The 17,297-nt window shown below is 35.5% G+C and overlaps 1 protein-coding gene across 1 annotated transcript; it reads right to left on the minus strand.

The window, feature by feature from the left end:
- Positions 1-12,244: 12,244 nt before the first annotated feature.
- LOC149192681 (uncharacterized) lies at positions 12,245-15,448 on the minus strand. The gene is made up of 2 exons (XM_089407047.1): positions 15,268-15,448; positions 12,245-15,153 (listed from the first exon to the last, which is right to left on the minus strand). Exons 1-2 carry the CDS (start codon positions 15,446-15,448, stop codon positions 12,245-12,247), a joined length of 3,090 nt encoding a protein of 1,029 aa, XP_089263173.1.
- Positions 15,449-17,297: the final 1,849 nt, after the last annotated feature.

Here is a 17,297-nt window from a genome sequence, read left to right on the forward strand (position 1 = left end):
GACTCTACATCAAAAAGGCCTTCCCTCTCTATTTGTTATAAATGAAAAACTCATGGACACAGGGGATTATGTCAAGAAATTACAGGGCATAGCCACAGATGCTACAAATTTGTCCAACATAAAAGGCAACATAAGAGGAAAGGCTTTACTAGAAGCAATTAGCAATCAAATTTACATTGAACATGAGCTGAAGCATGTGTTTCTAGTCAAGACATAATTTTCCAAATACACTAATGTTGATGAGGTTTATCAAAGATTAACCAAGATCAAGATCCCAGAGGGGGAAATGTGGAGTGAATTATGTGACTACTAGGAAGAATGAGACAAGGATGACTAGAGTGACCATATAGGCAAGAGTCAGCACCAACCATGTCAGGAGAAACACTCCAGTCAAATTAATACTTCAGGTAACAACATCCCAGAAAAGAGGGACACATGTCCCAGTTTTCTCAACATGTCTACTCCTTGGCTACATTAGTCATTTTTTGCCTTCATCGTAATAAATAATATATTGCCAAGTGTACAAGGCAAATAATTGTAATTTTTTTTTAAATACTCCATACATTGGGAGTATTAGGGGTTCGACCCTAGTCATTGGAATGATTTTTCTAGAATTGTAATTTTGAGCTGTCCGAGCATCAATAAAAAGGATAGTTTACAGGATACTTGAACTGTTTTGACCTGGTGATGTTTTTCTTTCTATGTTTAATGTATTTCTATTTATCCATCCATGCATATTTAATTCTTATTGGAAAGCAGAAATTATAGTTTAAGATATGCTGTTGGAGCACCTTACTGCTATCTGTGTTTACAATCTATATGTTTTCCTCTGAAGTACGATTAAAAAATACTTGAATTATTTTTAATCCTGAGTGATATCATTTTTCTTTCATTCCATTTATCACTCTTCTCTAAAGATCTAGTAGGAACAATTAGCTTGCCCTGTGAACGCTCTCTGTAAGATTGATGCTACCACCCAGCCTGTGACTCGATAACCCAATGGAAAATATTTAAAAATGATCTTTCCCCAACCAAATGAACAAACAAACAAACAATCTTTCTACTCTTAATATCTAGCCTAAAAGATTATAGCACTAAAAAACAAAGTTAAATCATAATTACATAGAGAGATCCCTCTCTGAGTCCAGGAAGGCTAGGTCATAGACTCATAAGTGGTTTGATGTATCTTTTGTGACTTTGGTCTTTATAATCTTCAAAATCACAGAACGATAACAGGAAGGAAATCCTAGTGGGTGTTAATTCGATTTATTATGGCTAAGGAAATTGGAAAAGGAAATGTCTAAGGCTTTAGAAAGGCCAAATGACATTTTTGGCACATTTATTTATGAAAATAATGGAAATTAAGGGAAAAGGAAGGTGAAAGGTCACAGGTTGCATGTGAGGAGGAAAATAATAGAAAATGAAGACAATAGAGGCCTAATTAATAAAAAGGCTTCTCAGGATCACTGGGAAAGCTTGGTCAATTTAGTTTTGAAGCTCTCCCATTATTCTCTCTCTCTCTCTCACTCTTGTACACTTATATTTTTCTTGGAGCATTTTGGAACTGAAGCAAGAAAGTCAAAGAAGGCAAGAGGAAGCCAAGATCAAGCAGGGAAAGGGAGGATCAAGCAATTATAGCATGTTTCTTTGTAGGTATCAATTTTCATGCGTATTTACCTTACTAGATTTGGCATGCATGGTGTTGCATATGGTTATTTTGTTGTTATGGCATGGGTTTTTCTAGGTATAACTGTTTTTCAGCGTAGCCTTTCCAATTCTGGATAGCCATGGTGTGGCGGGGTTCTCATGTTTTGGTTGAGATGGATTACTGAATGGATTTGACGCTGAGTGAGGTGGATCTCTCAATGATAGAGCACATGGCCTAGTGGTCCCTGAACCGGACTGTGGATCACAGTAAATCCACTAGCCTAGTAAACCTTGAGCAACACTGTAGGTTGCGGTAAAGCCATGATTGTGTTGCCTCAGTGGACCTAGGAATCCTTGCAGTTGAATGACAGGATATACAGTAAATCCAAGGTGTGGCTTGCTCACTATGTGGCTTAGTAATCTCGGGTCTGGGCTATGCAATAAATCCTAGAGAGTGGGCCTCTGTTTAAGGCATAGTGATCTGGGTTTGGATTGTGGTAAAGCCCGAGAGACTAGGAGATAAGAAAATTCCTCAAGATGTAGGTGGAGAAATCCGATGACATCCATGCTTGTTTGGCCTAGTGATCATGTGGAGATCATGGTAAATCTTGTTATGATGTGTTCAATGTGTTGTCCTAGTGATTCGCGATGGATTACGGTAAATCCTAGTTCCTATTGATGACGGTGAGGTGGTTTAGCCTCGTTATGCCCTAGTTGGTTATTTTGGTTTGAGTCGCACATTCATGCTTGGAATATGGCACAGGGGTGAATGACTGAAGAGAGGTTTGGCTCAACCATTCTATGGTCAGGTGGAATGTGGAAGTCCCATCCCGGCTTTTGATTTTAGATCATTAATGAAAGGTTATTTCTCCTTGTATTTATATTAGAATTTTGATGGACTATATGTTGTACTTTAATGAGTATTTAAGTTGTTATTATGTTGCTTATATATATGTTTTACGACAACAATTATGTATGGCTCTCAGCATGCTTTTACTTGTAAATGAATGGATAATGTATCTATGGCCTAACAGATGATAATGCAACAAATTACAAAAGGGAACAATGGTCCTTAGAGATTCTCAGATACGTATGAGATCCATATGCTTAATTCTATTGATTACACCTGTAGATTACTTGTTTGTGATATGTTTGAAGAAATTCCTCTCATGTCTAGTAGGGGTTTGGTTGAGGACTTGTTTAAGTATTTTCTCTAGCACCATTGTTTCCTTGTCATTTTCTGATTATGAAGATGTCATGAAATTATGGGCAGTGACCTCGGCTTTTAGCCTGAAAAGTGGCTCAAATCGCGGGGACGTTGGCACAACACTTACAAGAAGAATCCCTGGATTCTGGCAGGCAAGCCTATGAGAGTGACTGAGGATTCTTGGATGTTTTCATGCCTATAACATGAGAGCGACTAAGGGCTAAGTTGGTCAAAAATTCAGTGGGACCCAGGGGAAAGCTTCCTGAAGTGTTGGCATGGTTCCCATAGGTCCTATAACTGATGTGGAAGGTTTGTGTATTATGTTTCCATCGATTCCACTTCCTTAAGGTAACATAGGAGGTCAAATCCAACCATAGTATCCTCGGGTCACAAGTTTACCCCGGTTAGCCAGTTACTTGGGCAGATGTGGGAGGAGGGTGTTATAAGGGTGTCACATCAGCCCCGATTATTCATGGAAAAGGGGCTAGCCATTTTTTTTGGATGTAAAATACTTTAGAAGAGTTTATATTGTAACTCTAGTTAAGAGTTTATGTAGTCAGACTTAACCACTAGTAAATTATCGACTTGTGTTATAATCGGGCCACTATGAGGAAGAGGCATTTCACTCTTTTGAGAGAATTTTGTTCCATATATCAGTGAGGATAGCTAGGAAAAGTAGGAGGTATAACACACAAATAGTGTTTGGTGTGTTTTATATTCCTTCCACGACTAGTCGCACACGCAGGGGGATCACAGCTGGGGCGACTATTTCCCCTATTCGTTGCGTCGAGCACAACATGGGGTCACTAAGGTGGGAACAACTTGTCCTGTATGGGGGTCTATAGGGGGCTGGTAGCCCCCCTGCATGGGGTCTGGGGCAACACCCTGGGAAATGTTTTCTTCCTATATATGCGGACCTGAGGATGGGGGGTGGACACAGAGATGATCTTTGAAAAACATAAAATTTTTCATTTTCTAATGCATTTAAATAATGAATTAAGGCCCCTATCAAGTGAGCACAATATTGAATATCTCTATCATAATTTTATGAAATTCTTCTCTACTTCGATTAACAAGTTTGCTTTTGAGATGGTGTGGAAAAAGGAGAATATAGTATCCAACTAGATATTTTAATGGATTCAAATTTATGTGAAAAAAGAGTATTCTAGGAAATTATTTTTTAAATAAAAAAAAGTATACATATAGATAAGAAGGTGAATGATTATAAAAACATAAGGCATAGAATTAAAGTTATAAGATTTGGAAAATATTTTCTATTTTAACATAGCTCATGTAGAAAATAGTTAAATTCATGTACGTGTGTGTACTATATTGTTTACACACACATAGAGAGAGAGGGCTAATTTGTGAAAATATACACCTAAATTATACAATGCAACCAATTTGTGGTATGATAAAGAGCATAAGATTACTAAAATTAAACTTAGGGATGCTTTTAATGAGTCATGAAAATATAAGATAAATATTTAAAAACCTTAATTAAAATGAAAAAATGTGTTATATAATTAAAATTCAAGAGAATATTTTGCCAATGCATAAGTTATATTCTCGAAAAAATTATAAACAAATTTTTACTCATAAAACTAAATAAAACAGTATAATTTCCTTAATGTATTGGGAGTCCTACCTTCAATGTACTTTTGAATCTCATAATGTCATGGACAATGTTCAAACCCTTTATATGAAGGAATAATTTCACCCTATATATGATGTAGAGTTTGGAGTAAGGAAACATTCAAAATGGAAAGCCAACGATATTGAAGGCTTCTAAGTAGAGATAACAAAAAATGGAGTCCCTATCCTCATCCATGGTATCCATGAGCTATTAAATTAGCAGTAAAATAGGGCTTCCAAAGACCCTTTACTAAAGGACTCATTTTTCTTATTTTTGAACGTAACAAGGTTTAAAATAATCCTTCTAACTAGAGGACCATTATCATTAGCTCCCATTTTATTGAATTTATATGGAACTATTCTATAAAATAACATTATCATTTGAATAGAAGTCCACAAAGAACAAGATAAAGGCATAGCCATATTTATGAGTTATCATTCAACTATGGACCACATTGTTATACTTAGGATTGATCACCAAGGAGGAACATGATAATAATAAAAAATGACCATGTTTTCTTTCATAAAATTTATAAAATATTTTCACAAAATGTGTATCGCTAATCGTTTGAAAAAAATTGAGTGCGTAATGATTTATTTCATTTACATTTCTTTTATTATAATTTCTAGGAACATTGAGGCTAGCTGGATGAAAATAATTGTAATATAGCTATTAATCAAGGTTGTGCCCTTTCCCTTGACCTTTTTGGCATATACATTGACAAATTAGACAATTCTTTAAAAGAATAAAGTTTTTGTTGGCCTAACTCTCATTCATATAAGGTTAAAATCCTTCATCTTTATGCTGGTGACAATATTCTTATGGGATGAAACTCCTATGATCTCAACAAGTAACAAAAACCACTCAAGGATTGCTACTATAATATGGATATTATGGTTAAAAATAGAAAACGAATTCTATGACAATTAAATCCAAATATTGGTTACACTAATTTTATTCATTGAAGCAATAACTCGGAGAAAGTGACATGATAAAAATATCTTTTAATTTATCTTCATTACAAGTTTAATTGGAAGTGTACTAACAAGAAAATGAAAAATGGAGAGTGGTGAGCTTATTATATACTTAAAAAAAAATTGTAAATTAATGGAACATGGACCATCATATAAGAATAAATTTGAGACTCTTCACACTCCTATTATCTTATATTATTGTGAAGATTCAAATTGGAACATCTCTAGAGAAATGTGGAAGAGAATCGAGAAAATTCACAAGTTTTTTATAAATTATAAAATCAAGGAGTAAACACCATATATTTTCCTCATAATAAGAGTATTTCCTCAATGAAATCATGATTACAGTTACCTACTTAATGTATAAGAACATGATACACAACATGGAAGATGTGAGGCTTCCTAAGATTACTTCAAATATCATTCAAAACCATCTGCTACACAAGAAAGGTTGGCATAAAGATGCTGTGTATTTTCTAAATCATTAGGAAATAAAGGAAGATTTCAATCTATAATATAAAAATAGAATAAATATATTGCCACATAAAAATTAAATGAGAAGTTGTGGAGCTATAGAATCGTAGGATATGAAAAAATTAAACTACTATAAAGAGATTCAATGAACCCAAATATAATGATCCAACAACACAGTTTCTGGGAGGTAAGAAATGGTCACACCACTAGATTCTGGACAGATGCCTGGAATCAAATGCCTATTCTCAGCAATGTTCTTAACCTGCCACCGGACATCATTAGGGAGGAGACACAGCAAGCTAAGATTAGGCAGTACTGGACCCTGAAAACTGAGAAGGGCTTCAGGATTTGGAAACCGGGCAACCAAGTACTCACAAATGAAGATCACCAAATTTCCATGGATCTGGAAAGGGAACTAAGCAAAAGGAAAATCAGGCACGACGAGAGTAGAGACATTCTAAGGTGGGGATATCAACCGAAAGGAGCCTTCACCACGTCCGAGGCCTACAAAATCATCTGCAATGATTCTGCTCCCCAGGACCCAATCTGGAGCAAAATTTGGAGCTCTGGCTCCTGGCCCAAAATCTGTCATTTTCTCTGGTTGGTAGGACATCAGAGAATTCTAACCTGGGACAAGCTTAGAAGAAGAAACTTTCATGGACCCTCCATCTGTTTCAACTGCAATGCCCATGAGGAAACTCTCCAACATCTGCTGGACTCTTGCCCCTTGGCCAATCAGCTATGGGAAAAGGCAAGCTTTCGATGTCAAAGAAGATGCAGACTTGAGAATGAAATCACGAATTCTATACGTCAGTGGCATCGGGACCCTTACAAGAGTGAAATCCTTAATCATCTATGGAGACTAGTTCCCGGGCTAGTTCTATGGAGCATATGGAAGGAGCGAAATAAGCGCATTTTTAAAAATCAGCGCTCTTTGATAGACAATATTTGGAACCTGCTCTGCAGAAATCTTCAAGAGACTCTTATGCTAAGATCTTGGAAGGAGGAGGACTGGCCTACGCTAGACAACGAGAAAACCATTATGGAAAACTGGCAAATACATCGTACTCAAGGCTCTCACAAGCAGGACCACTCTGAAATCAGCACTAAAAATCAGGTCACTTGGAAGCCCCCACCAAAGCATACATTCAAACTCAACTTTAATGGTGCCTCAAAAGGGAATCCCGGTCTCGCAGGCTTTGGAGGAATAATAAGGAATCACGAAGGTGCTCCCCTGATACTGTATTTCGGAAACATTGGATGGGACACCAACAACTCAGCTGAGTTAGAGGGTCTATGGCAGGGACTTCTACTTGCTGGGGGACACAACTTTCACCCTCTGGAGGTGGAAGGAGATTCTCAGATCCTCATAAACATGGCCAAAAAAATCCTAAATGGATCTCAGGCCAGGAAAATAGCCACCAGCTGGAGGCTTGAAGCAAGACTAGAAGCCATAGAACATGAGCTCCACAGCAATAGAGCAATCACCTTCACACACACAAGACGGGAGGGCAACAGGGTTGCAGACTTCATGGCCAATGTGGGGGTGGAGAATGACCACTCTCTAATCACAGGGCAGCTGAATACTATTTTAACACATGACAAAGCTCAAGAATGCTCTCGACTGGTCCAAAAAGATGCAGTTCCCCTGGATGCGGGTGCTAACTGAGATGGGACAGGCGTGGATGGATGGCCACATGCCGACCACTAGCCATCACGTGGCAGACACGGAAAATGCAAGTAAAGGACGCAGCTGGTATAAGGTGAAGTTGCAGGGAATAGTTAATTCCCGACACGGTAATTCGGCTCAGGCGAAGGCAGCAGTTATGGCGGGCGAGCTCCAAAGCAAAGCAGGTGAGGTTATGAGGAATGTGGCAAGGTCCGAGCAAAGAATGTTGGTGGTTCCTCAGTTGCCCTGTCTCTCCTTCTCCGTCGGGATATCTTCTCCGTCTGTCTGGCTCATCCCACAGTCGGTTCTGGTAGCTGGTTGTTTGGTCTGTTGGAATTTCTTCCCCTTGCCCCCTGTGAGAATGGTGAGACCTCAACAGTGTCTACTTAGCCGTCGAGGCACTTCCAGAGGGGTAACCTCTCGCAATCACGAGGCGGACAATGTTGTCCATTGCTACCATTGCAATATTGCTCGCTCCACTAGAGCTAATCCCCTCCACTCCAGTCAATTCATGGATGCAGGGGCTTCGAGCTCGACTGTCCTAACTACCTTTGGCTCTGCTATCTTCAATTTTAGCAGTTCCATGAATAATCCGCGGATTAGTGCGCATGTCTCAGTCTTGTTCATTGAAAATGCCCGAGAAGACGATGATTCCCTGGATGAACATGGGCAGAGGAAAACTGATAACTAGATGCACAAAGCACAGGTTCCTGAAGCTGATACGGAGCAGGAGGTCAAAGGTCCTGCCTCAGACCTGGAAAACGCAACGCAAAGCAAGCACGACCAGAGGACGGGGACCGGCGAAGAGGAAGATACTTGTCCCACTGCTGCTGAAAGGGAAGCCTATGGTTGGTGCCGGGTAGAGGAAGTGCAAATGGACGATTGATGACGCCCGAGCACAAGGTTCCTTTGGCTCTTTTGTCTGGTCTTCTGGTCTCTTTTGTTGTTTGTCTTGGCTCAGTTATAGCATCAATGCTTCTGGTCTCTTTCGTTGTCTGTTTTACTGTCTTTGTTTTTGAAACTCTGTTAATGGAATGGGTGTTTTGGTCAATCTCCCCTGCGTGGGATAAAATGGTTGGTGCCCCTGGTTGGTGCCCCTGCGTGGGATAAAATGGTGGGTGCCCCTGTGTGGGTCTGCTCTTTTGGACAGTTTCGCTTACATGTCTGGCGCCCCTACGTGGGCTAGTTTCCTGGTTGGCCTCATCTGCTCTCGGGTGACATACCCAGAGCCTGGTTCTCTCTTGATTTACCATGGTGTAATTTTTGACTCCTGTACATAATATAATAGTATAGTTTTTTACCGAGAAAAAAAAAATGAACCCAAATATAAAAGAATAAAAGTGTCTTTTTGCATAACATAATACCTACATTGCCAAATTTGATACAAACTGTCATGGTCTCCATAATTGGACAATTACTTAAAAGTTGTGGGTCAAATTTTTTTATTTTTTTCTCTTTGTAACATTAAGAGGGTTTAACATAGAAAGCATTTGATCTTAAGATATCCTATGCACAACAACATTATATAATAATTTCAAAATATTTACAAAAATAGCCACATTCCCAAACTTTAACTATTACAAATTATAAATATTTAGTAAGTGTAATATGCAACGTTACTTCTTAGTATCTGCCTTTTATGCAAAAATTAGAGAACCATTATGGGGTGAATGTGATTATATAACTTAGTTATATTAAGTGTGTGATTTAAGCACCACAACCTTGGCGGAAGGGGAATCAAATTGCTAATAATCTATTGGTACATGATAACATAGTTTTATGAAAAATGACCGACAATAATTAAATAATAAAGAAATAAAAAATATTATGATTAATAAAATATATTAATGGAAAAGGGTGAAAAAACATTGTTATTAGAAAGAATACAATAATTAATAGAAAATTTATAGGGAATTGTTAAAAATAAGTATGATAATGAATGGAAAAAAAATATGAACTATTGAAAACTCCATAGATTTAATTTTTTTTGGAAAAGAAAATAATAATTATGGAAAAATCCATATATTTGATTTTTTTTGGATAAATAGTCTATGAGGACACTTGCGATTAGATGCTTTTTAAACAAATTTTAACTATGAAAAAATTTGATTTTAAAGCACATAAGACTAGTCATCCACCAATCAAAAATTAGAAATTCAAATTTTAAAAATTCATAAAATAATTTACAATTTCTAGAAAAATAGTTTAATATTAAATTTTACAAAAAATTTAATAAATTTTGGAAATAGTTTTTAAAAATTTGTAAATTAATTAAGAGTCAAAGGATTTTCATGCAAACGAATTAAAAGTGCTATAAAAATTGTTGGACACATGAATAAAGTTTTAAAATAAATTGTCCATAAAGTCTTGGATAGACGGGGATAAAGTATTTTGTTAAAATGCTCTTTGATCTTAAAAGAAACTAAACAAAAGAATCATTATTTTTAAAATAATGAATTAAATTTGATTTTAATTCATCATTATTTTATTTGTAACTAAATTGAATAATATAATAACATTTTATAAATAAACTCATAAAATTTTATAAATATTATTTTAAATTATGTTAGCGCAAATAGGTACCCCATATATATAATTAGTCGCTTTTATAAATTATATTCACATCAATACTGTAATTATTACAAAGGAGACTCATCGATGCCACTTTTAAAGGCTATTACAATCAAATACAGTGTAATCCTATGGACACAAAAAAATTAACATCTTTTAAACAAAGATTGTTAAACCATAGAGATATTGACATAATATTTATCGCTAGTGCGATGGAAATATGTTTTTGGTGTGACGTCCTTATACTATCTGTATTGTATCCATTTGTAGATATGTCAAACAAATGAGTGTTACTGTAATTTTCGGATTAAGATAAATTAGGTTGGTAAATAAGTTAGAACTTGTGGTTAGGGTTAAGGGTAAGTATAAGTGACACTGATATTGGCTTAAAGTATTGTGAATATAAGGCAGAGCTACTGACAGAGAAAAAATAACTGTTTAATTATTTTTTTCCATAAAGTATATGTGGTATTAGAATATATATATATATATATATATATATATATCACTTTACATTGTTGTATTATTATTATAAATTTATTAGTTATTATGAAGAAGTAATAAAATATTGGAAATGGTATAAAATGATATATAAAAATTGATATGTATAAAATTATATTGAAAATAAATATGTAATACAAATATTTCAATATATTTGATACATTCTTATTAACAAAGTTATTAATATATCAGATATCAATAGGATCATTAGCAAGACATATATGTGTTATTACAACTAATAAAACAATTTCAATATAATTGATACATTCAATTATAGCATGAGGGCCAGGGGAAGGGGTTGAGTAATATTGGATTGTAAATCATTGTTATAAATGTTATAAAATGTTGATGAAAAAAGAGAAAAATGATCTCAAATTTTGGGAAGAATAACTTCACTCCAATTTTCCTACCCATAGAAAGTGTACTTTTTTATTTTCATGTGTATATTTTTTTTATCCAATTGACTTAGAAGTAAATGAAATAATGTACTATATCCCTATCACATGATAAATTTTTTATAAAAACCAAATTCTAATTTGAATAATAATTAAAAAAAGTATACATAATATAATGGTTTGAATATGTTTATTGTCTTTTAGAACATATATGTCCTCATCTTTATATGTAAAAAAATTGTAATGGAACAAAGAAACTATATTTTAAAACAATTCCATAAGAAATGGAATGGTGAAAAACCTATAATACAAGAACCTTAACGATAACATGAATTTAGGGATGATTATGTACTTTAAGATTAAGATATTTTTATGAATTTAGGGATGATTATGTACTTTAAGATTAAGATATTTTTATTTTTCTAGAAAGAAAAGATCTTGGTTATAGATATAACTTTTTTTACTATTCCTCTATTTTAGTCTCATCTCATTAGAACGATAATACATAATATTCCTAGTAATTATGCATCGTAATAATGCTTCAATTTTACATATTGTTATATTATTATAATAATCATTTTCTTCTCTTCAATGTCTTAGTTTTCTTCCCATTCTAGATTAGATGATTCTTTCAATTTCATATTTTTGATTCTCCCTTTTCAATATCATTTTTCCCTTTTGTCTATTTTTATTTTAATATCTTTAGTTTAAAAGGTTACTCTTCTTCTTCTTACACTTTTTTTTTTCCAAGGAAAAAAATCAAAACTTTTTATTAATTGACTATAAAAAGTTTTACAAGCTATAATGGTCTTAAGCCATAACAGGTGGCTCAACAATTGCTGATCTGCTCAACATTTTGGATCTGCTTCTACTGGTTTTGTACCTGCACAATCTACCTCCCAATGGAGTCAAAAAAGCACTCTTAATGACAGCCGAAACATAATAGCTGGGGTCTCCTTCAGCAGAAAGAAAACAACCCCATAATATGAAAAGAAATTAGGAGTTTATAATCCGGAAAGAAACCAAAATTGTAATATGTATCAAAAATCTGTTTGCTGTGGTTATATGCCTGTAATTTCTGAAAGGGTAACAAAAACTGATAAATATATACACAGAAAAACCATATAAATCCGCGAAAGCTGCTGTCAAAAAGAGGGAAATGTACAGCAATCAAAGTGACTGTAAGAAAGGAGGCTGATGTGAGATGTCTGTCTGACCCTGTCTGGTCTCTGCTACAGTCCAGCTGCCCATAACCTGTTGAAGACCAGCCTTAGAAAGCTGATCAGCTTCCTCATTCTTGTCCCTGTAAATATGGCAGATAGAGAAACTATTAAAAGATGCCTTTAATAATGAAATTTCTTCAACAAGAATCATCAAAATCTGATTTTGACAGGTTGCCTTCCCAGTGACCCAATTTATGACATTTAGTGAATCCCCAAATATCTGAATTGTGTTGATATTTCTGTGAAGAAGCCAACATAAGAGGTAGCGCAGAGCAGATAATTCAGCATAATTATTTGTGCCTGTACCCAGTCCAACAGAAGCTTTTATAGAGTGATTCGGATTGATATGAATGCACAGGCCAGCTCCCGCCCTGTTGTTTTGGGAAGCCCCATCAAAGAAACCACCAGGAATGCCTTCCTGTATGTTGATTTGATTTTGGTTTGGTTTTGGGTTCTTAACCTCAGGGGGCGGTAAGGCAGAGTAGATAGCAACTATATTAATAGCAATGACTGAAGGAGGGGTGTCCTTATCTTGGAAGAGACTTTTGTTTCTTGCAAGCCATATACCCCAGCAGAAAATAAGAGGCAAATTTCTTAAGTTTCCCTCCGGATAGGCATGCCACCATCTCCTCCAGGCTGTCTCCAAGGGTTCAATCCCCCACTGAGCTTGTATCTTTAGCATACCAGTGGCCTCCTCCCATACCTTTCTTGAAACAGCACAGTTTATGAAAAGATGACTAATGGTTTCGTCTTCAGTCTTGCAAAGGGGGCATCTACCAGGCCCAACCAAGAACCTAGCTTGTAAGATTTCCCATGTTGGGATCTTCCTTTTTAAGATGCACCAAAGAAGAAGCCTGGCCTTAGCTGGACTTTTGAGTTTCCAGATGTTTTTGGCCCACCAATCCGGAACCCCCCAACCTTTCTTTCCCATTAAGAAAAGGTAACCATCTTTTGGGGAAAAATTCCCTGATTTGCTTTGTGCCCACATCAAACAATCAGGTTCATCTTTTATCCTGACATTTGAACGTTTTAATTCTTTGATGAAACCCTCCCACTCAAACTTCCATCTGACATTTAACCCCAATTCTACATCATCCTTCCAAGCCTGGCCCCATATAGTAGACTGCCCAACCTTCTCCACCTGATTTAATGCTGAAATACCTTTACTTTCCAAGTGTCTGAGAAGCCCTGGTGATAAGGCATAAGATTCGTTGCATCCGACCCATGGATCTCTGCCAATCCTTACCTTTCTTCCATCTCCAACTTTCCAAGCTAATCCTTGCTCGATCACTGAAAAGGCTTCCACCGTGGCTTTCCAAATGGCAGATATATTTTTTGTCTTCTTATTTCGACTCCGAATCCAGTCTTCCATAGGGATAGGATCGATGTATTTTCTTTTCACCACCCGTGTCCATAAATTTTCCATAGTTATCAGCCTCCATCCAGATTTCGCTGCTAATGAGAGGCAGAAATCAGGAAATCTTTTAATGCCCCACCCTCCCCATTCTTTTGGTCTGGCCACTTTGTCCCATGCTACCCAGGGTAGCACAGAGGACTCCTTTGATCCCGCCCATAAAAATCTGCAGCAAATTCTTCTGATTTTTTCCATTACGCCTTTGGGGATCCAAGTTAGTGCAGCCCAATAAACCGGAATGGCTATCAGAACTGATTTAATAAGGGTCAGCCTACCAGCTCTGGAAAGCCATCTGAAGCTCCAATGTGAGATTCTGGATTCAATCTTAGCGATAAGCCAATTCCAATCCTCTTTTTTGTAACCTGCTGGCTTTAACCAAAAGCCCAAGTATTTGAAGGGAGAGTCCAGTGGCTGAATGGGGAAAGGGAATAGATTAGCCATTCTATCCCTTTCTCTTCTTTCTAAATCCGCCACACAAGCATGGGATTTTCTTGAATTTATCTGCATACCAGTTGCTTTAAGAAAAAGGTCAAGGATGCATTTTAGCTCCTTTAGTTCATTAGAGGAACCATTGGTGAAAATCAATATGTCATCTACAAAAAGAAGGTGTGTGATGAAAAGATTAATTGCTACCTCAATACCCTTTACCTTATCTTCTCTTCTGGCTTTGTGGATCAATCTACTTAGCCCTTCAGCCACAAGAAGAAACAGAAGAGGGGATAATGGGCAGCCTTGTCGGAGTCCTCTCTGGCTGTTGAAAAAAGAAGAAGCTGCACCATTAACCAGAACTGCAAAGCTAACATTTGTGATGCAGCCCATGATCCAGCTAATAAAGGGATAGCTGAATCCCACTTGAGTTAGCAACATTCGCAGATAGAGCCAACTGATCCGATCATATGCTTTAGATAGATCAATTTTTAGAACAGCCCCCTTCTTTTTCTTCAATCTGACACTATGAATGACCTCCTGAGCTACCCCAATAGCTTCATGGATTTGTCTTCCTTCCAGGAAACCAAATTGCTCCATTGATATATTTTGTGCCAGGAATGGGGCTAGTCTGAGGGCAATTACCTTTGCTATAATCTTGTAGATGCAATTACACAATGATATTGGTCTGAAGTCTTCAAAACTTTCCGGGTCATCCTTTTTAGGAATAAGAGCTATAAAAGTTGAGTTGAAAGGTCTATAAACTTCTCCTTTCTGTCGAGACTCCTCAACTACTTCAGTAATTTCGGATCCTAGTTGGTCATAAAAATGGAGAAACAGTTCTATAGTCCAGCCATCTGGGCCAGGACTCTTATCCTTGCCCATGGTTTTCATAGCAGCTTCAACCTCCTCCTTTGAAACCGGGATTGATAAATCTTCTGCTTCATCTTCCTCAATGAATCTAGGGAAGCTTTGCACAGTTCTAAAGACTTCTGCAATAGTAGCCTCCCCAGAGTCTGTAAAAATATTCTGGAAGTGACTTTTCCCTAACCCGGAAAGCTCTGTAAAGGAACTGAATTCCCTCCCTTCTTCATCTTTAAGGTGCTAAATAGTATTTGCAGCTTTCCTACCTTTTGCAAAGTTGTGGAAAAACCTGGTGTTCTCATCCCCAGATTTTAACCAAATTGCCCTACTCTTGATTCTCCATTCTTCTTCCTTATCCAAGAGGATTTTATTTTGCTGCTTCTCCAAAATAAGAATTCTGTCTTTTGAGGCCTGAGATGAGTATCCATCAATCTCCACACTTTCCATCTGTTTCAGCTCCTCCCTAATTTTAACCAGCTCCTCATTTTGTTTCAGTTTTCTTTCCTTTGCCCAGGAAATTGTGGCTTTTTCTTCTTACACTTAAGATTGTCCAAATTAAAATATTCTATCTTTCAAACAAATTTAAAAATTTTCACGGTATAACTTTTATAAATTATTAATTTTAGCTACATTTTATTCAAAACCCTTTTTTTTACTCTTTGATAGTTCTATTTTAGTGAGCAGTTGTCCTAGTTTCCTTCTTATGTGTTTTGTCTCCTTCTCATCTAAATTTATTTGTTGAGGATCATCATCTTATTTTTCTTAGACAATATTGTTCTTTATTTCTTCAAGTGTTTGACTATAATTGAATTTTGATAACTATTGTATCATTTTCTTCCTATAATCAATTTAATGTTCATTCTTAAAACAATCATGTTTTCTACCTCCTCTTTTTTTTCCCTCTTTTAGACTTCTTCATATTATATTTTGTCTTCAGTTTTTAAACATCTTTTATTCACACTCTCATATACATATATATAATTGAGTAAAATTATTTTTTCAATAAAATTTTATAAATATTTAAACTTCAAATTTAAATTTAAATGTATAATATAATAGCTCAACACAGATTCCAATCCAACGCCCCTCATACAAATGTGTAATGGAAAGTAAAATTATTTTTTCAATAAAATTTTATAAATATTTAAACTTCAAAATTAAATTTATAATATAATAGCTCAACATGGATTCCAATCCAACTCCCCTCATAGAAATGTGTAAGAACGTTCAAAATAAAAATATTTGTCTAAATGAGAGAGCTAAATTTTTAGCATGTATGTCTAAGTGTTTGGCTAGGTTGTTAATTATATTCGTTTTTTAATGAATGAACCAAAAAAAATGCTTTTTTAACGAAAATTACAAGTATGTGAGTATTTGGTTTGGATGCAAGTTATGAAAAATATTTTTTTTCCTTTAAATCTAATTAATCTTTAGTAAATAGTATAGTTGTTAATTTATAAATTTCCAATTAAAATTAATTTTCATTGTGAAGATACTTGTTGTTTTAAAATTTTAACATATTTATCTGTTATTCATCTATTTAGAGACATAGATTACTGCTTTCCATTATTTCATTTTTTTAGTAACTCCAAAATTTGTTCTCTAATAATTCTACATGTTTGTGCACCACCAATATCTTGGTGACTAGATTATAGACTCTATAGGCTTTGGACTAATCATTGTGCCCTAAGAAGATGTGTTTTTCATTCCTATTGTTAATGTTTTTCATTGTTCTAATCACTTTTTATAATCACTGTTTCTTAAGGAACTTTAAATTTTACATTGTTTGATTGAGATATATTCAATATGTACGCTAAATAGGTAATAATTTTAGCCAAACATTCATTGGATATCTTTTAAGCATTGATCATTAACTTTTGCATGTTCATCATGGTATGATTTTTTCATTATAGCACTCGATTTTAAAGTCAATTATATCAAGTGTTGAATTGTCTTCTAATTCTTTTTTGCAAGAATTTATGAAATCCATTGAGTCATGCTCTTCTCCTTCATCTAATCTCAGCACATTAACATATTTTCCACAAATTTTATATTACAGCTTTGAATTCCTTAAAATTTGTGATTTTTTCATATTTATTTTCGAGGAAATACACCCAGACATTCTTACTAATGCCATCAATAATTTTTGAAAAGTAAAACTAGCAACAATAGAATAAGTTTGCCTGGATCTGCATAGATCTATGTGGAAAAGTCGTAGATGCTCTCCATCTCTATAGGAGGTTTCCAAAAATATGTAGCTTTGATGTTTTCCAAGAATGCAACTTTCACAGGGGCT

Source organism: Pinus tabuliformis, chromosome 2_2 (genome assembly GCF_031772625.1).
Source record: "Pinus tabuliformis cultivar Carrire ecotype Pingquan chromosome 2_2, CPIR1, whole genome shotgun sequence".
NCBI classification, from domain to species: Eukaryota; Viridiplantae; Streptophyta; class Pinopsida; order Pinales; family Pinaceae; genus Pinus; species Pinus tabuliformis.